The sequence below is a fragment of the Protopterus annectens genome, chromosome 13.part0 (assembly GCF_019279795.1).
Source record: "Protopterus annectens isolate FY-2018-M chromosome 13.part0, PAN1.0, whole genome shotgun sequence".
In the NCBI taxonomy this organism is placed as follows: domain Eukaryota; kingdom Metazoa; phylum Chordata; order Ceratodontiformes; family Protopteridae; genus Protopterus; species Protopterus annectens.
This window is the reverse complement of record NC_056747.1, coordinates 1,248,151,428-1,248,175,195: the sequence shown is the minus strand read 5'-3', so window position 1 is coordinate 1,248,175,195 and position 23,768 is coordinate 1,248,151,428. Positions and strand designations below refer to the sequence as shown.

At 40.6% G+C, this 23,768-nt stretch overlaps 1 protein-coding gene across 1 annotated transcript in view; it reads right to left on the bottom strand.

The window, feature by feature from the left end:
- The window catches only part of OSBPL7 (oxysterol binding protein like 7), a 1,590,705-nt gene that overhangs the window by 716,005 nt on the left and 850,932 nt on the right, over positions 1-23,768 (bottom strand). Inside the window, exon 9 of the mRNA XM_044054965.1 lies at positions 4,143-4,235. Within this exon, the coding sequence (XP_043910900.1) occupies positions 4,143-4,235 (93 nt within the window). The remainder of the gene's footprint in view (positions 1-4,142; positions 4,236-23,768) is intronic.

Sequence of the window (23,768 nt, the reverse complement as noted above, 5' to 3'; positions counted from 1 at the left end):
CCACAATAAATCATTTCAAAACTTTTCCCACCTTTAATGCAACCTATAACTTGTACAATTCAATTGAAAAACAAACAAATTTGTTACGGGAAAAATATAAAAAATAAAAAACATACAATAAGCTGGTTGCATAAGTGTGCACACCCTTAAACTGATACTTTGTTAAAGCACTTTTGATTTAATTACAGCATTCAGTCTTCTTGAGTACACACGTGCCATCAATTAAAGAGACACTGATTAACCCCAAATAAAGTTCAGCTGTCCTAGTAGGATTTTCCTGACATTTACTCACTTGCCTGCTACAGCAAACGCCATGGTTCGCAGAGAGCTTACAAAGCATTAAAGTGATTTGTTGAAAGGTATCAGTCATAAGAAGGGTACAAAAAAAATTCTACACCATTGGATATACCATGGAACATAGTGAAGACAGTCATCAAAAAGTGGAGAAAATATGGGACAACACTAACATTGCAAAGAACTGTACGTCCCTCCAAAATTAATGAAAAGACAAGACAAAAACTGGTCAGGGAGGCTGCCAAGAGACCTACAGCAACGAAGGAGCCGCAAGAATTTCTGGCAAGTACTGGTTGTGTACTACATGTGACAACAATCTCCCATATTCTCCACATGTCTGGACTATGGGGTAAAGCTGCAAGACGGAAGCCTTTTCTTACACAGAAAAACATCCAGGCCAAGCTAAAATTTGAAAAACAATACATCAAGTCTCCCAAAAGCATATGGAAAAATCTGTTATGGTCTGATGAGACCAAGTTTGAAGTTTTTGGCCACAATTCCAAAAGGTACGTTTGGAGCAAAAACAACACTTCACATCAGCAAAAGAACACCATCCCCACGGTGAAGCATAGTAATAGCAATATCATGCTTTGGGGTTGCTTTTCTTCAGCTAGAACTGGGGCTTTAGTCAAGGTGGAGGGAATTATAAACAGTTCCAAATGCCAGTCACTTTTGATCCAAAATCTTCAGACGTCTGTTAGAAAGCTGAAGATGAAGAGGAATTTCACCTTTCAACATGACAATGACCCGAAGCATACATCCAAATCAACAAAAGAATGGCTTCACCAGAAGAAAATTAAAGTTTTGGAATGGCCCAGCCAGAGCCCAGACCTAAATCCAATAGAAAATCTGTGGGGTGACCTGAAGAGGGCTGTGCACAAGAGATGCCCTTGCAATCTGATAGATTTGGAGCAAGGAAGAGTGGGCAAATATTGCCAAGCTGAGATGTGCCATGCTGATAGACTCCTACCCAAAAAGACTGGATGCTGTAATTAAATCAAAAGGTGCTTCAGCAAAGTATTAGTTTAAGGGAGTGCACACTTATGCAACCAGCTTATTGTACGTTTTTTATTTTTTATATTTTTTCCCCTAACATATTTGTTTTTCAGTTGAACTGTACAGGTTATAGGTCACATTAAAGGTGGGAAAAGTTTTGAAATGATTTATTGTGGTCTCATTTTTTATATTCCAAAAACCTGGCATTTTAACAGGGGTGTGTATATTTTTTATATCCACTGTGTGTGTGTGTGTGTGTGTGTGTGTGTGTGTGTGTATGTGTATATGTATATATATATATATATATATATATATATATATATATATATATATATATATATATATATATAAATATGGGTCCCCTTCAGATGGTCGAACTTTTAGAAGCTCAACTTTCATATGGCCAAGACCATATGATCGAACGAACTTTTAAAAGTTTGAACGGTCTGAATGGGGATCTCCATAGAGTGCAGTACGGGAAGATTTCCCTTTACCGCAATGTATTGCGATCTCGCAGTTGGTATATTTGGGTCTATATTAAATCACCGAATGCTTAAAAAAGTGAACGGTGATTGATCGACCCTATGTAAGTGAAAGCTTACAATGTCGAAGTGTCAGAACAGCGATTTTTTTTCCAAGGAAAAATAATCGCTGTTCCAAGAAAAAAAACAAACAAAAAAACAAAAATCAATTTCAAACATTACACTAAGTGGGGGGCTTCGCCCCCACCCCCCCTACTTAAATATACCAACTCAGAGACTGCACTACAGTGCCGAAAATGGCAAAGTACCGAAGCGGCCAAGCAAATTCTTTCCCAGGGAAAGAATTTGCTTAACAGCCGCTTTGATATTTTGCATTTTCAGCCTTTTATGTTCGACCAAGATGCATTCGAAAGAATGCATCTTCGGTCTTCTAATACAGACCCGTATATTTAAATAGCGGGGGGGTTGGGGGTTGCAGGGGGGCTTGTTTAGTTTTTTTTTTTTTGTTTGTTTATTTTTTTTTCACATTGTCGAACATTCAAATGTTCAATCATATGGTCTCAGGCATATGAAAGTCGAACATTTGGATGTTCGATTATGTGAAGTAGATCCATATATATATATATATATATATATATATATATATATATATATATATATATATATAGATTCCATACATTTGGTCGAATTACACTTAGTTGAAAATTATACCAGGCATTGCACTTCACTGAAAGCTCACTTGACTGAAAGCTCACCTGGTCGAAGTTCATTTGGCCAAAAAAGGAATATAGCCCCTGCCCCACTGCAGTGCAACCCTGGAGTGAGAATATTAAATAAGGGGGGGTGTGGGGGGCATAGCCCCCACATAATTTTAATGTATTCACTATTATAACAAGGTATATGCATTAGAAATGCATTGCTATATATATATCTTTAGTAAAAACTATTTTGCTAATGTGGTGGGCTACGCCCCCCACACCCCCCAATGTGGGGGGCTGTGCCCCCCCCCTTATTTAATATTCTCACTCCAGGGTTGCACTGCAGTGGGGCAGGGGCTATATTCCATTTTCGACCAAATGAACTTCGACAAAGTGAGCTTTCAGTGAAGTGAAATGCCTGGAATCATTTTCGACTAAGTGTAATTCGACCAAATGTATGGAATCCATATATATATATATATATATATATATATATATATATATATATATATATATATATATATGGGTCTATATTAGAACATTGAAGCTTCAAAACTTTGAATGTTATAATATCGAACCCTATTCAGCAAAAGCTGACAACATCGAACATATAGAACAGCGAATGTTTTCCTAGGGAAAAAAATTGCTGTTCCAAAAAACATACACACAACACAAGCACACCAAACAGCAATCCACACACATACACTTAAAATCTTACACCTAACCCTACATTAAACTATACACACACCACTAACTATCCACTTACTTTAACCGAAACCCTAACCCTAAGATCCGTCACTATCGCACACTCACCCGCGCCCTAACCCTAACTCACCTACCCCACCCTAACCCTCACCTCCACACAATCGCACACTTACCTGGCCCGCACCCTAACCCTAACTCACCTAACCTGCCTTAACCCTCACGTCCACACAATCGCACACATACCTAACCTGCGCCCTAACCCTAACTCACCTAAGCCGTCCTAACCCTCACGTCCACACTTACAAAAATCAGCAACATCTGCTAAAAATGGCACATCCCTGGGTAAAAAAAACTCTCAAAACCAACAGTGTTTTTTTCTAAGATTAAGGTAATCGCACACATACCTAACCTGCACCCTAACTACCCTAACCTGCACTCAATCGCACACTTACCTAAACCCGACCCGTAACTTTCCACCATAGCGCTGAAAATACCGAAGCAACAGAAACGGACAACCGAATTCTTTCTCTAGGAAAAAATTTGGTTTTCTGTTGCTTCGATATTTTCAGCTGAATTGGGTTCGATATTAGAACATTCGAAGTTTTGAAACTTCGATGTTCTAATATAGACCCTCTCTCTCTCTCTCTCTATATATATATATATATATATATATATATATATATATATATATATATATATATATGTGTGTGTGTGTGTGTATATATATATAGACACACACACACACACACTCGCGAGTGCGTACACAAATGTGCATGCATACTAAGAACAACAACATATTCTGCATGCAGTGCACAAAATATTTTCAGTCTGTTACACATCTGGAGTCCCATTTCTTGACGGTGGTCCCACAAGGAAATGCATATGGAAAACACCCATTTAACACTGCTGTTCTCAACCATTTTTGAATGAGAGTAATCAAATGCAAGCTATACAGCTACTGACTTACCCTGCTACCTATTGTGTCATCCTTGGCAAAATTCTGCGTGCACCAGATTTTGGATGTCCGCTTCACCTTCTTTGTCTTCTCAGCCACTGATATCTTAAAAACAACATACATTTCAAAAGATGTGAATGAAGCAACAACAGGCTGAGTTTAATACACATTAGTAATATCATCATATACAAGTAAGGCAAATAATGTCTGCATTTCCATATATAATACTGTAAAGAATGCTGACTATAAATAAACTTTACACTCTCCTTCTAGGGTGCTACAGAACATTCCCCACAGTCTGTTTTTAAAACCCTGTTAATAGCACATCATGTCATATTTCAATACCATGCAGTCACTGTTAGCTCAATACACACAGCAATCAAACAGCAAATGAGTTTTCCCTGTTTATCTAAGATAGACTAACATTATGAAAAAATACATAAATGTTCGGCCTAGTAGTGAGTTGAGTAGATGAATGCTACTGATGCAACCATCCACCTAAAATAGCAAACAATAACCTAGTTTGCACATAACAGAAAAATGCCTTTCAATTACTATACGGGAGCAAAACTTTTTCAACGGCTTGGTGAAAATTGTCATTCAGCTGTAGAAAACACTGATGAAACATGTTCCTATCATAGAAAGTGCTATCCAGGATAAATATGCCTATATCATTTTACTTTTATTTATTAATTTTGTTGGTCATTATAAATATATTAGCTGAAATGCATGTTTATCACAACATGACCACATGACAACCATCAGCCAGTTGTATCAGAAAGACTTCCCTGACCTTGGTGAGCTTTTATAAATAGTTAACATATGGATATGCATAATCAGACAGTAGGAGAGAGACAGCACAGCATTACAAGGGTTCAGCTCAAAGCCCTGAATGTGCACACAAGACCAGCAGTGCAGCAAACATGCAAACGCACTTGGCTGCACAGTAGCATACTGCAATTTGGCTGATGTTTATGCACTCCTTCTGTATGGCAACTATTTCACCATAGACTAGCTATGCATGCTGGGCCAGACATACCTATAACAATAAAAAAAGATATGCAAGGCTGCTGAGTGAGGATAATTTTAAGCAGATTGAAATTATTTGTGTTCAAAATTGGCAACATCTTCTAAAAATGGCACATCCCTGGGTAAAAAAAAAACTCAAAACCAACAGTGTTTTTTTGTAAAGATGCAACAAAAATGTGAAACACTCTACAAAGCATGTACCTTATTTACTGCAGAAATGCAGCAAAACTGTAAACTATAAAAAAACTGTACAGAAAGTATAACTGGGTTCTCTGCAGAGACTTTTTGAATTTCTCAGCAGTCAGCAGGCAGGGAGTTTGTGCATGTGGGAGTGTTCTGTGAATTTCATAAATTATTAAACTGACTGCAGGTGAGAAGAGAAACTACCTGCTTCCAGAATCAGTGAGTTTATGTCCATGGATTTTGCAACTGAGTTTTGAACTTGCTTAACAGTTGTAAAACAAACAGATGGTCTTAAACTAGGAACATATGCAAATAGATTGCAGTCATGCACTTCTATATGAAGACAGACATGATTGAGCTCTCAGAATATGTCACAGGCAGATATAAGCCTAGTTCTACCATCTGCAAGGATGATGCCACAATTTCAGCAGAAAACAACTGATTTTAACAACTGGCCTAGCTACTGCTGTCATTCCAAAGGGATCCAATACTTGTCAGCCTGAGAGGAAATGGTTGACAGGCCATGATGCTTCACCTGTCACCTCTAGACTTTCGGATATTGGCCAAAACATTATCCGCCCCACAGAGCCTTTTTTAAGCATTGCCAAACAGATACATTTTCTAACATAAACAGTTATGTACTTACCATAAGGTTCCATCTGTGTTGTCCATTTTCATTCTTCCTCAAAAAATGGGTTTGACTTGGCCACTTTCTTTAGATTCTTCGATCCGACTCTCAAGCCCTTCCCTTAACTATAATGCCCCTGATCACTGCATTACCTCAGATCAAGTTTGCTGCTGTTACAGAATTTTACAAGAAAAAGTAACTCAAGATAGCTATGACAGAACAGTGATAGCTGAAAGATCAGCAGCTCAATCAGGAACTATAGTTCCTGATAACAACTTCATTAGGTCTTCCCCAAAGACAAGGATGGGGGTAGGTGGGACAGACATTGAGGAAGAATGAAAATGGACAATACAGATGGAAGGCTATGGTGAGTATATAACTTTTTTATCTGATTTTGCAATTTTCATTCATTCCTCAACAAATGCGATAGAGTCCCCAGCTACAATTACCTTGGATGGCTCTCATGGAAGGATGTCCGGAGCACTGTAGAACCGAATGATGCTCTGCTCCTGGAAGTGACATCCAATTTGTAATGAGAAATAAAAGTATGAGCATTAAACCTAGTGGCAACTGCACAAATGTCATCAATGGAAGTTCTAGCCAAAAAAGCAGATGATGTAGCCAATGACCAGGTTGAATGAGCTTTTGGTTGTCTTGGCAAATTTAGGCTTTGCAAGGAATAAACATATAAAATACAACCTGTTATCCATTTAGTTAAAGTAGCTTTTGAAACTGGTGTTCCCATCTTGTTATTGGAAAAGGAAACAATTATCAGTTTTTTCTAAATTCCTTAGTCCTATGAAGATAAAAATGAAGTTGCCTAGAGTCAAAATTTGGAAAGAAAACTTGTAGGTTGACTTGACTGATGTTTGATTCAAAGACCACTTTTGGAAGAAAGGAAGGATTAGTGAATAGGATAACTCTTTTCTTATGAACAATTAAATATGGTGGTTTTGCAGATAGTGCTTGGGAGTTCTGATACTTGTCTTGCTGAAGTGATAGCCACCAAAAAGACAGTTTTCCAAATAGAAACTTAAGATTTACTTTATCTGAAGGCTCAAATGGTGGGTGTACCAAAGCCTGTAACATCAAAGTCAGATCCCAAAGTGGAGTGGGATCTCAAATTGCTGGTCTAAGCAAAAATGTATAGAAAGTCTTATACAACTTAGTTGAGGCCATAGGAGAAGGATTGACTCCAACGTGGTAGTTGGAGATGGCTGCCAGCTGCACTTTAATGGTGGAGATACTCACCCCGGTTTGAAAAATGCAGGCAAGGAAATCTAAAATAACCAGAAGAGGAGCAGTGAAAGGATCTAAGTCCCTCTGACTAGCCCACAAAGAAAATCTTTTCCATCTGTTCTTATCAATCTTCCTGGTTGAAGGTTTGTGGGATGAGAAAAGAATGTGATGAACTGAGGAGGAGAACCTGGAATATCTAGCCATCATTGGAATTGGAGAAACCATGCAGTCAATTTGAGGCCTGTATTGTCTGGAGGAATCTTCCCTGCGGGGTGTGACAGGAGATCTGGAGTGGGATCCAGTGTCCAAGATGGACATACTAGGTGAGGCCATAGGAAGGGAAACCATATCTGTTGAGGCCAGTAGGGGGCCATGAGGATTACTTTGCTCTTCAACCGATGGACTTTCTGAAGAAACTTGGGTAGTAGAGGCAGGGGAGGGTAAGCATAAAGGAGACTAGAGGGCCAAACGTGGACTACAGCATCTGTTGGTGATTGTATTAAGGCAAAGAACCTGCTGCACTTGTTGTTGAGAATAGAGGTGAACAGGTTGCAGCACAGCTGACCCCATTTGTGGAAGATCATATTTGCCACTAACTGACTGACAGACCACTCATGAGGCATTAGAATGGTCCTGCTGAGCTTGTCCGCTAATAAGTTGGTCTTCCCCAGTATGTGCATCTCCACCAGAAAGTGGTTGGAGGAGACTGATCATTACCAAACCCACATTGCTTCTCAGCACAAGGGATAGGATCTGGTTCCCCGTTTGTTGATGTACCAGAAAATTGACATATTGTCCATCTGAATAACAACAGTTCCTAGAGGAAGAGAACTCTAAAGGGCCAGCAATGCTAGAAGCACCTCTCTCAACTCTAGAACATTTATATGCAAATAGGTCTCTTCTTGGGACCATGTGCCTTGAACTGTTCATCCCAAGTAATGCACCCCCCACACCCCAACTAGGAGGAGTCCTTGGACAATGTGGCATTCAAGGAGAAAGGATAAATGGGCACCCTTGACAAATGTCTTTGGAGTGTATCCACCACAAAAGAGATTTTCTGCAAACCTGAGACAATTTTACTGGATGTCGTAGAGACTGTTGATGGAAAGACCACTGCACTGTTAGGGTCCATTGAAGAATTCCCAGATGGAGACGAGCAGCAGGTATTAAAGTTATTACAGCAGACATTGACCCCAGGGCTTTGAGTACTATTCCTGCTGGGGGAAAAGGATGAGAAAGAACCTGACTGACATGCAATTTCAAAGTAAGAATTCTGTTTTGAGGCAGAAAAGCTACACAGCTGACTGTGTGTACACAAATTGCTATAATCGCCAAAACCTGAACTGGTCAAGGTTGTGACTTTGCCAGATTTATCATAATACCCAATGGAGTAGGCAATCTCTAGCCTTCTCCAAAAGATGCCTGGTCAGTGTGTAAGGAGCTAGTCATCTAAATTAGGAAACACTTTGAATCCACACAGTCTTAGATGAGCTGCTACCACTGCTATGCATTTGGTGAACACCCAGGTGGCTGTGGTGAGACCTAAGGGCAGGGCTCTGAATTGGTAATGACTGGCTCTCAGCCAGAATCTTGGATATCTTCAAGAGTGACTGTTCATTTTGATATGATACTACACATCTTGAAGTTCTAGACAGCACATCCAGTTATCCTTCTGAAGGAGAGTTAGAATGGACTGAACAGTGACCATCCAGAATTTGGAGTTCTTTACAGACTGGTTTAGATAACTGAGATATCCAGAATGCTTCTCATGTCCCCTGTTTTCTTTGAAAATAAAAAGAATCTTGAGTAAATTCTGGATTCTCTTTGGTCTAGGGGACCTCTTGGATGATTCTTTTTCCAGCAAATTTTGAATCTCCACAGCTGCTAACTCCCTCTGATTGGGTAGAACATTGGGGAGAAATTTTCTTTTCCTTTGGTGGACTTGAAAAAAGGCAATGATATATCCTCTGGATATGATCCTTTGAACCCATACATCTTTTGTGAAGGCTATTCAGACTTTTGAATGCAAGGACAAATGCCCCCCCAACTGCCTCCAGAGAGGGACACTCGGGTAACCTTTCAGGAACGCTGAAAGGATCTGGCTGAGGAAGAATCTTGAGACACTTGATTCTGCGGACCCCCCTGCTGTGAGGTTGGCACCCTCTATTGTAGTTATTTCCCCCTTTGCCTTTGGGAGAAAATTTACTGTGGGGCTCTTGGTAAGGTCCTTGAGATTTACGGAACCACGTATTTTTACCGCAGAGTTGATTCCTGGAAAAGGGTCTCTGTGGTGTAGAAAAGCATATTCCCAGGTCTTTCCATCCTTCTCATTGCAGAAGTATGTCTCTTTAACTGTTGGCCCAAACAAGAAAGATCCATCAAAAGAGCATTGATGAATGACACCTTAAAGAGTTCCACCAAATCAAACAACTGCATCCAGGCATGTCTCCTAATGGCTATGCCTGAACTGGCAGCCCATGAGGAACCTTCAGCAGCGTGCAAGATTAACTTTATGGATGCATTAGTAATAGATTGTAGGGGGACCAATTGTGAGGAAAAGGAATTCTGTTGTACTGTGGACATGGACCCAGGGGCAGAGTTAGAATTCCTTGACTAAGTCCCTCTGTAACCTAGTAAAATATGCCAAATAATTCAGCGACCAAAAAGAAAAGGTTGCTTCCTAAACCTAACGCCCTAGACTCCCTGTTAGGGGGATGGACAGAGGAGCTCTGTTCAGTCAGCTCCTGCTAAGTGGCTGCCACAACAGCTATGGCATCTACCGGAGGACCTTTTATCCAGTGTTGTCTGTCCGAAGAAACACTCAAAATCTTATCCGGACGTTTAGGGATGAGTTCTTTGAAGTCCAGTTCCTTTCAATGCTCTGTGGGAGACAAGGTCTATTAGCTCATCCGCAGACAGGGTAACCCGAGAAGTACAAGGTCCAGACCTGAAGGCTTCCAAGAACACTGATTCCTGCTGGGAAGGAGTTGGGAAGACCAACTACCTTTCTAGCGAAGGATCTCTAAGATGTCTCCAAATGAGACATCTTCAGGTGGAGATCTGGGTGAACTTTCCCCTTTAACAAAATCAGTGTCTTCTGTGTGGGATTCCTGTGGGGAATCCAAGTGCCTCCTATTGCACAACCTCTTCCAAGGAACCTCCGCAGTGGGATGTTCTGGGGAGGTGTCTGAAGAGAAGGGAAGTTCCCTGGTGGGAACTGCTTGGAAGCTCATCTGAGCTGGCTGCCTCTGAGGAGTAGGATGAGAAGAGTCAGACACAGGATCCAAACAGGGAATTGAGCAGGGATCCAAAGAAGAAACGGTCGACACCACTATGAGATGTGAGAATACCCTCTCCACTACCTCGAATGCAGACAGACCAGGAGAAGCTGAGGACAATCCAACCAGAGCCAAGGCTCTCACAGCAGACAATCCTCTGGCCTCACCAACTTTTCATTCCAAGTGTGGAGTCAGAAACCAGCTATCTAGCACCAAAGCTCCAAGAGGAAGCAACGGCTCCATAAACTTTGGAGTCAAAGTCAACCCCTCGGACCCAAAGCTAATGTTTCAGCTCCAAGAGCCACTATGCTCCAATGAGGTCAGACTCAAGCAGATTAGGAAAGTTAGTGGAGAAGATGAAAAAACAATCAGATATGACAGTTTGACTCTTGGGCTCTTGGATACATGGACTCCAAAACAGCCAGTCAGATCAAAGAAGAAGCAAGAACAGGCTGGAAAGAAGGCTGGAGGCTCATTGATCCAATGGGAGATGGAGATGGCAGGACCCCCATCTGGATCTGTGTTCTGAGGAACTTTGTCATCATCCTATCCGACTCTAACTCAGAAAGACTTTGAGAAGACCTAATGGAAGAGGATGTGGAAGGTGTTCTTGACAACTTCTTGGGGGTCTCTTGTAAAAAAAAAAGCACCTTAATCTTGGGGATACCAGCTCCGGAGATAACCTAGGAGAGCAGGGCCGAGTAGATGTGACTGCAGTTGGTGTCAGATCTGAAGACTTTGGATCTGAGGTCTTAGAAACCTTCTTAGGAGGCTCTGAAAAAGGTATGGACTGAGGAGACCACGCAGGAGAGCATTTACAGTGTTCCCTAGGCTCCTTTGATTTTTGAGAGGGATTTGAGCCCCTGAAGAAGAAGTACCTATGAAGGAAATGGAAGCCAGAAGGAGGCCTTTTACAATTAAAATAATATATTCCTCCTAGTAATCACTCTAATGTTAAAAGCTGCACAAATAGAGCAAGAAGTGTCTAAATGTGCTGGGCCCAAACAAGAAACGCACTCCCTGTGGGCATCAGAATTGGGGTCTTATGCACACAGAAGGTGCATTTCTTAAACCAGTCAGCTTTTCAGCCATACTGAAGAAAACAAGCCACCGAGTAAAGAAAAAAAAAATTTTTTTGAAAGGCAGGAAAAAGGAAGATTAACACTCTCTATCAACAATGGTATAGCAAGAAATAACCTACAGGTAAAAGAGAGAAATGGACTACCAACAATGGTAGTATAGAATTACCAATAAAAAAACTCGGTAAGGAAAGATTGTTGAGGGTAAAGGAGATGGTCTTAGAAAACTAAGAAGAAGAAAGATATACAGGAGAAAATAATAACACTATTCACTCACTATAACCCACAAGGAGCTCAAGCAATCGCAATCCCGACTGATCTTGAAGAGCAGAAAATGAGATCTGACGGAATACAGTGATCAGGGGAATTATGGGTAAGAGAGGGAGCTTGAGAGTCAGATCCTGGAATTTAAAGAAAGTGGCCAAGTCGGATCCAAGGATCGGATCTGAACCCATTTGTTGAGGAATGAATAAAAATGACAACATCAGATCAAAAGCTACTTAGGACAAGCTAAAAGTATTACTGTTCAATGCTACTTGTCTCATCAAGAAACTAAAGTCCCTAGAAGCTCTCCTCATCCTGCAAAATGATGACATCTGTGCAGTTACTGAAACATGGTTCAAAGCCATGGAAAGCACTCTGGCAGTGCATGGCTATAATGTCTTTCATGTGTTCCCACCACTCACTAAACATGAAAGACCAAAAAGCATTGGTCTATCTATCTACATAAAAGATAAGAACAAATCAAAGCTGGACAAAAAATATGGCATGCTTGAGCTACTCGATGTCCAAATAACCATTGGAAAAATCCATTACTATACTGTTGCTAGCTATAGGTCCCCATCATGAACCATAAAACCCTTACATTATACCTAAAGTTACTAAAATCACTCGCCCTGGGGCAGCTACTCTGCACTCTCACTAGGGGAAAAAATATCCTAGATCTGATACTCACAAATAAGGGCGAGTACTGCACCCCCCACCTCCAGTGTGATGTCCTCACTGGTAACATCAAATCACAAAGTGGTGTCCATTGAAATAAAGGTAAAAGTAGTCCATAACCCCCAAAACTTTAAGGACTTCTCTAAGGTAAATTACCCCATATTAAGAGATGTCATATCTAGTTTCCAAGCTCCCCCAAATCCAAAAAATACTGAAACCTAAGCAGAGGCATACACAAAATCCTTGTATGACCACATAAACAAATGTATAGAAACGTCAGTACCAGACAAAAAAAAAAAACAGGTCAAACCACAAAAACAAGCCACCATGTTGGACCTCTGGCATTAAAAGGTTGTACAGTAAAAGAAAATCCTCTCAAGAAGGAAGAGGGAATGTGCACAACAGAGTAAGAAGTCACTCATTACGCTAAACAAGTGGATCAGGGAACTAATCAAGTCTCTGAAAGCAGACATTGAAGTAAAATTATCCTCCAAAGCTAAGGATAACCATAAGGCATTTTTCAGTTATGTCTGCAGTCTTAAAGGCAACACCCAGCAATGTGCAGAATTAGCTGTAGATGACATCACCTACACTTAGCCAGAAAATATAGCAAATCTGCTGGCTGATAAATTAGCTCAAATTTCACTTCCTCATCACCCCCAGTTTGCCCCATAAATACCCTCCACCAATTATCACCAAAGAACAGGCTGTCACTCTCCAAAGCTAAAAACACAGCTTCAATGGGGCCCTGACAATATACCAGATTGCCTCTTAAACAGCTTAAATCAAGACTTATCAGGTCCATTAGGATCACTGTTGAACCATGGCCTCCGGACTGGCTTTGTCCTGATAGACTGAAGGACACCAACAGTCATCCTTCTGAATAAAGGGGAACTATCTACTGATCCGGGAAATTACAGACCCATAAGTTTGACTAATCAAACCACAGAAAGAATAATCATGGACCTGATAAATAATGACATAGGAAATCTACTAACACTGGACCTGACCCAGTCCAGCTTACTCAAGGGCAGGTCATGCCTACTGATTCTGGAGGATTTCTTTGAGAAAGTCACTAAGGCCATGGATGAGGGTAAAAGAGTACATATCATCTACCTCGACCTGGCCAAGTTATTTGACACAATTCCCCACTCAGGTACTATAAATAAACTCACAGAAATTGGGCATAAATCCTTGCATCACCAGATGGATAGCCATTTGGCTCATAAACAGGACATGTTCATAGGTTGGTACTAGGCTATCAGCCCCAGGGCCCATACAAGCCTAGCCATAACAATTCCCTGGCTATTTCTTCCCACAGTATTTACTTCCCTGGACCCCTGTCTAGCAGGGCGACTGACGTGATCCCCGGGGTGAATTTCCTATCTCCCATCCAATCATCAAGACTCCTTTTGAAGAGGGCCAAAGAGGCACTCTGCTTGACATGTATGGGCAGTCTATTCTAGAGTCTAGGGAGTCTCTTGGTCAGGAACCTATCCCTCCAGTATGTTTTGTTCATTGTGATGACAAGGTTTAGATCTCTAGAGCATGTGTCTCTGAGGGATTGGGATTTCTTTAAGTGTAGCATGTCCAACAGCTCTGGGCTTGACATGGCCTTGCATGTTAAGCAGAGATCGCCTCTGAGTAGATGATATGCGACAGAGTATAGGTGGAGTTTTTTTAGACGGTCAGCATAGGGCATCTGCTTTAGGCCTGTGATTCTTTTAGTGAGGTATTTCTGCGGCCTTTCCAGTTGTTGCAGATGTCATGAGAGGTACATACCAAATGGAGCGTTGTATTCTATAATGGGTCTAATGAGGGATGAGTACAGTGGGACAATGACCTCCTTTTTTCTAGATGAAAAGCCCTTAGTGATAAGGTGTGCCACATAGAAGAATTTCCTGACTGTTGTGGCGATGTGGTTATCAAAGGTGAGACCACTATCCACTTGTGTCCCTAAGTATCTTATTACACCTTTGGTGTTTAGTGTACTGCCACCTATGTGGTAATTCATGGGTACATGTTTTTTCCCAAATGGGATAACTATACATTTCTTGGCATTGAGCTTGAGCCCATGTCTCTGGCACCAAGCATCTGTTTCTGTAAGGCCCTTTTGTAGAATATCCACATTATTTGGGGATTCAGTAATGGCTCCCAGTTTGCAGTCATCTGTGAACTTTGTTAGCCAGAGTCCCTTAATGTTGGCCTGTACTTCAGAGAAGTAGATGCCAAACAAGAGCAGTCCCAGGACTGAACCCTGAGGTACTCCACTTGTCACTTGTACGGAGCTGGATTTGGAGTCGGCTACTTTTACAGTGTGGGTTCTATCAGTAAACCAGTTGGCAACCCATCGAGTGACATAGAGATTAATGCCCAGCTTAGTAAGTTTATCTATGATTCCAGAGTGGGGGATGGTGTCAAAGGCCTTGGCTTGGTCCAGATAGGCTGTGTGGACCACCTTACCCTTGTCCATGGCTCTGGAGACTGATTCGAAGAAGTCAATCAGGTTCAGGAGACAAGATCGGCCCTTCAAGAACCCAAACTGCATGGGGTCCAGTGTTTGAAGGTTGCCAATGTCTTTGTTTATAAGTTCCATGATAATACGTTCCATGGCCTTGCAGATCAGGCTCATCAGTCTGATGGGGTGGTAGTTCCTGGGATCCAAGGTGGATCCCCCCTTGTGGAGTGGGATAACTGTAGCTGTGCACCACTCAGTGGGCACGAAGCCTGAGGTGAGGCTATGATTAAACATGACAATAACTTGTAGTTAAAGTGGGTGAATCTAGATCCAGCAAGAGGCTAGTTACTAGGGTGTGCCACAGGGCTCGGTGTTGGGATCACTCCTGTTAGGAATATACTTCTCTGAAATCAAGGTTAATGTGGAAGGCCTCTGGATGACAAAGTCTGCCAATGACTACAAACTGGGGGCAATCAATGAATCCCCCAACGATGCAAATATCTTTCAGGAGGGTCTAGATCAGACAAATGATTGGTGCCAGAACCATGGCCTAAAACTAAACATGAAAAAATCTTCTTGCTCTTCTTCTTCTCTTTCGGCTGTTTCTGTTAGGGGTCACCACAGCGGATCATCCGTTTCCATTTCTTCCTGTCCTCTGCATCTTGCTCTGTCACACCAAACACCTGCATGTCCTCTCTCTCCATATCCATAAACCTTATCTTATGCCTTCCTTTTTTCCTCTTACCTGGCAGCTCCACCCTTACCATCCTTTTCTCAATATACCCAGCATCCCTCCTCAGCACATGTCCAAACCAACGCAATCTCGCCTCTCTGGCTTTGTCTCCAAACCGTCCAACCTGAGCTGACCCTCTAATATACTGATTCCTAATCCTGTCCATCCTCATCACACCCAGTGCAAATCTTAACATCTTTAACTCTGCCACCTCCAGCTCTGACTCCTGCCTTTTTGTCAATGCCACCATCTCCAACCCATATAACATAGCTGGTCTCACTACCCTCTTGTAGACCTTCCCTTTCACTCTTACTGGTACCCGTCTGTCACAAATCACTCCTGACACTCTTCTCCACCCATTCCGCCCTGCCTGTACTCTCTTCTTCACCTCTCTTCCACACTCAACATTACTCTGAACTGTTGATCCCAAGTACTTAAACTCATCCACCTTCGCCAGCTCTACTCACTGCATCCTCACCATTCCTCTAGCCTCCTCTCATTCACACACATAGATTCTGTCTTAGTCCTGCTAGAGTATAAAACTAAAAATGAAAAAATGCATTATCATATTCTTTGGGAAATCAAGTACCCCTGCAAATTACAACATCAATAGCACACCCCTAAGGTGAGGGATCTTGGTACACAGACAGTAGCCTGAACTTTGACTGCCATATGTCCACAATGGTGAGGAACTGCTTCTATGTGGCACAACTTATAAGTAAAGTTACTTGCCGTTCAGATCCAAGGAAATTATAGTCCCGCTTTACTCAGCCCTCATTAGGCCAATAATCAAGTGCAATGTGCCACTTAGCATGCACTTAACTAGGCACTTACAGCAGCTGGAGTGACCTCAGAGGTTCCTGTCAAAGAAAACATAGGGTGTAAACAAAACATCCTATGTGGATAGACTAAAATCTCTATCCTTTTACTCTGTCCCCTACTGACTATTAAGGAATGACCTAAGCCTGACCTACAGGTCACTCACAAATCCAGCCCTAATGGAGCTGCTACACATTTGGAAGTCAAAAAACACAAGGGTCACCCAGTCTAGATATCTAAACTTAGCCAAATAACTCAAACAAAACATGCTGGAGAGAGTATATCTCAGACATTGCCCCTTCTTTGGAACAGGCTTCCTATTTGTGTTAAGCAAAGCCCTTCCCTGACCCTATTCAAATGCAATTTCAATCAATGGATAGAGAATTGTAAATTCACACTAGAGGTACTTCTTATGTCCCTTACAGACAGGGCAGTCTGTAACATACTCAAGGCAGGGACATAAACTCATGCCATTCTTCTGCCCCTAGGGGCCACATACTGGCTAAAATCTGGTTATACTGGTTAGGCTTCTAAGGGCTCTTAAGCTGTTAGCCTAGTAATCTCCTTTGAACCTATAAACTATCTTAAGTTACTATGTAGTGTCTATGCTAGGCAGCCGATAGTCCGTGATTTTCAAATGCCATCTGTCTAACCAAATGCTTTACTTTATATTCTTTTGTGCTATATTATAGATATTATTTTTATTTATTATTTATTTATTTCAGTTTGATTACCAGGGGGGTCCACTGGGCATTGATAGCCCATTTTCAGTGGAGGCCCGGGGAGAAAAGCTCCAAAAACAAGGAATTTCAGCAATTCAAATATTATGTTTACTAAAATGAAATCAATTAACATGGAAAGTTAATGGGTAGTCTGAATAACTAAAAAAAAAACAGGTAGTTACAACAGAAAGAAATACCACAATTTAAATTTTTAGTTTTGTACGAAAGGCATCACATGAGTAATACATCTTTTACTATGTTGTTCATTAAGTGTAATATGTTGTTCACTAAGTGTAATACTTTAGAAAGGAATAAGAAGCAGAGTAGGAGGAGGTTAGTCTGGGGCGAATGGAGTAGAAAGCTTAGGGTTTATAGGCAGAAGAGTGCAGTTGCAAATTCTGTTTTGAAAAAGGTAGGAATGAAGCTGGTTTTTGAAGTTATTTATGTTGGTACATTTCCTAAGTGAAAAAGGTAGGAATGAAGCTGGTGTTTGAAGTTATTTATGTTGGTACATTTCATAAGTGACAAAGGCAGGGCATTCCATTTTTTAGCAAGGGTAAAGGATAAGAGAAGCTGGCCAGCAGGGCGCTGGGGTTTATTAACAGTGATTAGGTTTTGTTGAGAAGATCTAAGTGGTCTGGGGGGTATAGGGGAGTAGAATGTAAGAAAGAGCAGGGCAGTTAGAGCGGTTTTGAAACAGCTTGAAGGCTGTGGTGAGTTGGAGGAGGTTAAGTTGATTGGGAAGTTCAAGCCAGTTAAGGGAGTGAAGGGAGGAGCAGTGATGTGAAGAAGATTTGGCGTTAGTTGCAAATCTAGCGACTTTGTTATAGCATAACTCTAGTTTGGTGGTAAGAGAGGATGAGAGATTAGTGAGCAGGGGGGCACCGTATAGGAGGGTTGGAAGGAGGAAGGTGGAAGCAAGGGTTAGTCTAGAATGAGGAGAGAGGACGTGATTGTTTCTATACAGTAGACCCAGTTTTATATGTGTTTTTTTGATGTTTAGTAGGATGTGGGAATTAAATTTTAGTTGATCGTCGATTGTGACACCAAGAAGTTTGGTGAAGGGTACGATCTCGATGGAGGAGTTGTTAAGGCTGGAAATTTGAAATGAGTTTTTGTCAAGGGAGGAGGATTTAGATGGAGAGAAAATGAGTATTTTAGTTTTGTTGGCGTTTAGGGAGAGGTGATTTTGTAACATCCAGTTTTCAGTGGTAGAGAAGGCACTTTGAGTTAGGGCTTGGAGGTCTGTTAGGTTGGGGGCAGAGCATATCAAAGTAGAGTCGTCAGCATATTGTACAATTTTTGTGTTAGGGATGGCTTTGAACAAATCATTTATGAAGATATTGAATAGTAGTGGGCCAAGTATGGAACCCTGAGGGACTCCTGTAGGGGTCGGAAGAAAAGTCGAGGTGGCTTGGCCCCATTTTACAGCTTGGGATCTGTTAGAAAGGTAGCTGGAGAACCAGGAAAGGGATTCAGGGCAAAGGTTGAGGTTAGATAGGTGATTTAGAAGGTGGGTGTGAGAGATGGTATCAAAAGCTTTAGATAAGTCTAGTAGGACAGTGGATACTAAATTACCGGAGTCACGGGCAGAGTTGACTGAGTGTAGAAAGGAGAGGAGGGCAGTATTTGTGCTATGACCTGGGCGGAAACCGTGTTGGGTAGGAGAGAGAAGGTGGTGCTTAGTAAGGAATGTCAGGAGTTGTAGGTGGATACATTTTTCTAGAATTTTGGATATAGGGGAGAGAATGGCTATAGGGCAGAAATTTGAGACAGAACAGTTTTTGCCACCTTTGTGGAGAGGTAGGATGTAAGCGCTACGCCATAGTAAGGGAACGTAGGATTCAAGTAATGATCTATTAATTAGGATGCTGATAGGAAGAGCAATAGAGTCAGAAGCAATTTTTAGGAAGGCAGATGGGATGTTATCGGGGGCATTGGAGCAAGGTTTTAGTTTTTGAAGGAGTTTCTTTATTTGGTCGGTAGATACTGGTTGCAGTTTGAAAGAGGGGGGGTAAGAACAGTTTAATGAAGACTGAGTAGTGGCAGGGGAGAGGTGATTGTTGGGAAATGTTTTAGTTAGCTCAGCAATGGTAGAGGTGAAGAAGGAATTAAACAGAGAAGCAATTTCGGGGTCGGTTTTGCTGGTGTCTGGACATGGGTTATTTTTAGTACCTGGTCTGAGGAGTGAATTGATGGAATTCCAGAATTGTTTTGGGTTTCTAGCATGGTTTTCTTGAAGTTGGATGTAGTAAGACTTCTTGTCTTTAATGATTTGTTTTTTGGTTAGGTTTCTTAACTGCTTATATTTAAGGAGTATTTCAGGTTGTTTGTGTTTATGGTAAGTTTTCCAGGTTTTGTCTCTTTGGAGCATTAACTTTTTTGTATTTTTGGTGAACCTAGGGGATGTTTTAGCTTTAACTCTTATAAGTCTAGTTGGGGCTTGTGAGTTAAGGATGGCTAAGAATGTTGAATTAAAGTAGTGGACGGCTTCATCTAGTGGTAATAGTTTTAGAGGTTTCCAGTTGGAGAGTTTAAGTGAGTCAGAGAAGGAAGTAGGGTTAAAGTTAGAGAGGTTCTGAGTATGAGTGTAGTGGTGGGAGTGGGGAGGGGAGAAGGTAGCTCATATAGCATAGGCAGGGAGATGGTCTCCTAAGGGGTCTGGAGAAGTGTCAGATTTTATAACTTTATTTGGATGAGATACGAGAATCCAATCAAGTATGGAGCCAGGAGGATTTGTTTTGTTTGGTCTGGTTATGGAGTTAATGAGTTGGGAGAAATTAAATAGGTTAATGGTTATTGAGGGATTTTGGTTAGAGATTTTGCCCCAATCGATATTTACATCACCCAAAATGAAGGTTTCTAGATTAATATTAGAAGAAGTCCAGGAGAGGATGTCTTCTAGAGTATTAGTATTGTTGCCTGGAGGGATGTAGAGACAGATGATGCAGATACTTTTATGGCTGTTCATATTTAGAAGGCCGATTACCAGTTCAGTGTTATTAAATGATGGAATAGGGTTTGGGTAGGGAGTAATGGACAAGAGGTTGGAGTAGATTAGAGCAACACCACCACCTCTTTTATTAGGTCGATCGGACCGTAGAGAATGGAATCCTGGGGGTAGGAATTCAGAGTCATTAATATGAGGTTTTAGCCAGGTTTCAGTTATAGCTGCTATATCAGGGGAGTTATGGTTGAGCCAGGCATGGAAGAGGGATAGTTTATTTATTATGCTTTGGACATTGATGGTGAGGAACTTGAGTTGTTTGTTGGAGGATGTCTTATATTTGTTGGGAGAATTTAATCTCAGTATTGCTTACCTGAAGAATTGTAGAACTTAGTTTCAAAAGTTTCAACAGCTTATAGATGTTCCTTATTAATGTATTTAATGGCAAATATACATCTAATACTGGTGTTACAGTTGGCTCATTTTAACATTGTACAATACTTTGCAACCTTGGTGGGCTAGACTAGTCTGCCTGATGGCAGCGAGTTACCATAGAAACAATAAGTGGTGGCACTGAAAAGTATTACTAGCCTCTTTTGTAAAAGGTGTGTGCGTGTGCGAGTGAGCGCATCGGGCTAATATTTAGATTGTGAGTCTATGCACAGCCAGTGATTTTTAACCTTTTTGTTTGCACAGCTGTGCAATGTGGAGTCTATTTGAGGTTTGATCATGTTGGTCATAACCAAGGCAGCAGTGATGATTTGCTATACATTATTAAGGACAATTATCTCACACACGATTATTATTATTATGATCATCACCATCATCATTCTCCCTATTATGAGACAGTCTATATCCCTGATGTATTAACTGGTGGCAGTGATGACTGCAATATGATTTGTAGGACCACCCCCGGCTCTTTTAAAGGCAACTACTGAACTTAAAGCAATGCGCCAATCCTAATGTTTTTAAAAATCACATTTTTGGTATACCCAAACACACAAAGGTGTCATCAATTACTTCTGATTGACAACAAACTGAATCCTGCATTCACTGCTAACAAGACAGGTATGACAGGGAATTTATTGCACAATGAAACCGGATTTTTTAATTTCAAATCCAGTTATTGAAGCTGTGGATGTGATTTCTGTCTTGCAACTTTGTGATTTTTGAAGGCAAGTTTTACTGGCAAAACAATGGCTCCCAACTATGCAACTTTATTAATGGCCTGTGGGGAAAGGGTGAATGTTTATAATTTTCATTTTAAACAATATGTGAAACTTGATAAACAGTTCACTGCAAATATCATTGCTTTATGGATTGGTATATCAATAGTGTTGAATCATTTTTGGACAGCCTTAAGAAGGTGGATGCTTTTCAAATTTAGCATGAGTTTTAGCAAAACCCAGATTATATTTCTGGACATTTTACTGGAACAGAGAACACACTAACTACAGAAGCTTATCATATACCAGTATATATATATATATATATATATATATATATATATATATATATATATATATATATATATAATTTCAGGAAGAAATCATCCTTCTTAAACAGAGGTTTTAGAAGAGAAATTATCATGAAATTGCTTCCATTATAAAAGAAAGAAAAATGAAATATAAATCACGTGATGGCAGAAGGTTGCATTAGAGGGAGAATGGAAGCCTCTTGTATGGGACGTGAGCACTGAAAATGGTCAATTCATAGGTTGGTACTAGGCTATCGGCACTAGGGCCTGTACAAGCCTAGCTATAACAATTCCCTGGCTATTTCTTCCCACAATATTTACTTCCCTGGACATCAGTTAACGTAGCTGTTAATAAGCAGATTCTTTATATTAACTAAACAATTCTGAAAGCCTTTCTTGCTAAATCTGAGACAGCAGAAGCAAAACGTGAATGTGTACATTTAATGGAAAGGAGTATCGAGGACATTCTCAACCAAAGACTTAGGCTTTCTATTTAAAATGAAGGCATGAGAATTTGTGCGAATTACCATTACTGCTCATATTTGTTGAACGGCATGGATAGACTACATATAAACAAGTATGATATGCAGATTCCAGGTATTTTTACTTGCACAAGTAAATATATTATTTATGCTGCCATTTGTATACTTGTCATGTATTTCAAATCGGTGTACTTCTAGACCTTTCTGGAAATTAATTTAATAACATTTTTGTGCTAGCAGGGTTACCGATTAGAACAATTCTTTGTTTAAACACACAAACTGTTGTACTACTAGCAATTTTAAGTTTGGAGTTTTGGAATGGGTGGTTAAAGTGATTTCCATTTATGGAAAAGAGTTTATTTAAGACTTGCTGGACTGGAGAGAATATGTCTGGCAAGTCAAATTGATGGCTCGCTGCTTTCCTGCCCTTGCACCTGTCATTATTCCCTCTATTTTTATCTAAAGTAATCAGCCTAAGAGATGCTATAATAACACTGCAAAGGTTCTGTATTTTGTCCTTAAATCATTCCAATTCAAAACATTGCCAAAGGATATGTACAAAATCCTGATTTAAAACAGTATCATATGTTCATGAAGCATGTACAGCACTCAGGTACATTCTAAAGAGTCTGCAGAATTTTAAAAATACTTAAAAAGAGGCATTTCCAACCACAAACATCTCAGTTTCCTTGATTTTGTGGCATGTCTGGGGGATTAGGATAACTCTTTCCCCATTCACATACGTAACTGTAAGTACTTAACTATTCATCCCAAATAATTCTAAACGTCTTTGTCTATTTGCCACCTTCTTCTTTTAGAATTTTATACAGTTTAGTTGTGAGTCCTTTTTACCCAAATGTTCTTGCATATTTTCTGTCCATCACAGAAGCCATTTTGCCCCCTCACCCCCTATGGATTGTGTGCTGTTCCAAAGCCTGCAGCCTATCTATTCATGTATTGTGCAGTTCTCTGTTTATAGCACAATCCCTGCTCCATCCATGCACTGCTACTGTCACACTACTTCCTCCTATCAGTAACTGAGCCCAGCACTTTAATCCCTTATAAATCTTCAGACATCTGAATTTCAGCTGCTTGCAGCCCCTAGTCTTAACATTTCAGCTGAAGTTAGCTCATTCAACTGAGTCAGTATGTTTGTCTTTTTCAATGAGTTCTATTCAACTTTATCTCCACCACCATCCCTCTGTCCATTTTCCTGTCAAGTCTTCTGTCCCTTAATAAACTGTGAATCACAATGATCCCTCCCAACTGCCATACTAGGATGGCGGTTTGGGGTTCAATGCACTCGAAACAGGTTACACCTTGCTGTCTTGCAATATGTCTCAAAGTCTGTTGCTTCTGTTGACAAAGTTATGATGTTCCATGCCATCCACGGTTTTCTTCTCAACCATATACATTTTGTGTTTCTCAGTTTACTAAAAAAAACTCATCCCAGTGAGGAAGATGTGAACCCTGAGACATGCATAATACCACTGGTGGTACAAACCACTGCACTGCATGAATTCTGTGTCATATCTAGAAAACCATTCTTCCAATTCTCTTATAGATATTTTACTTTTACTTAAAATATGCCCTCTACTCAAGGACAACTTTCCATTTATGCC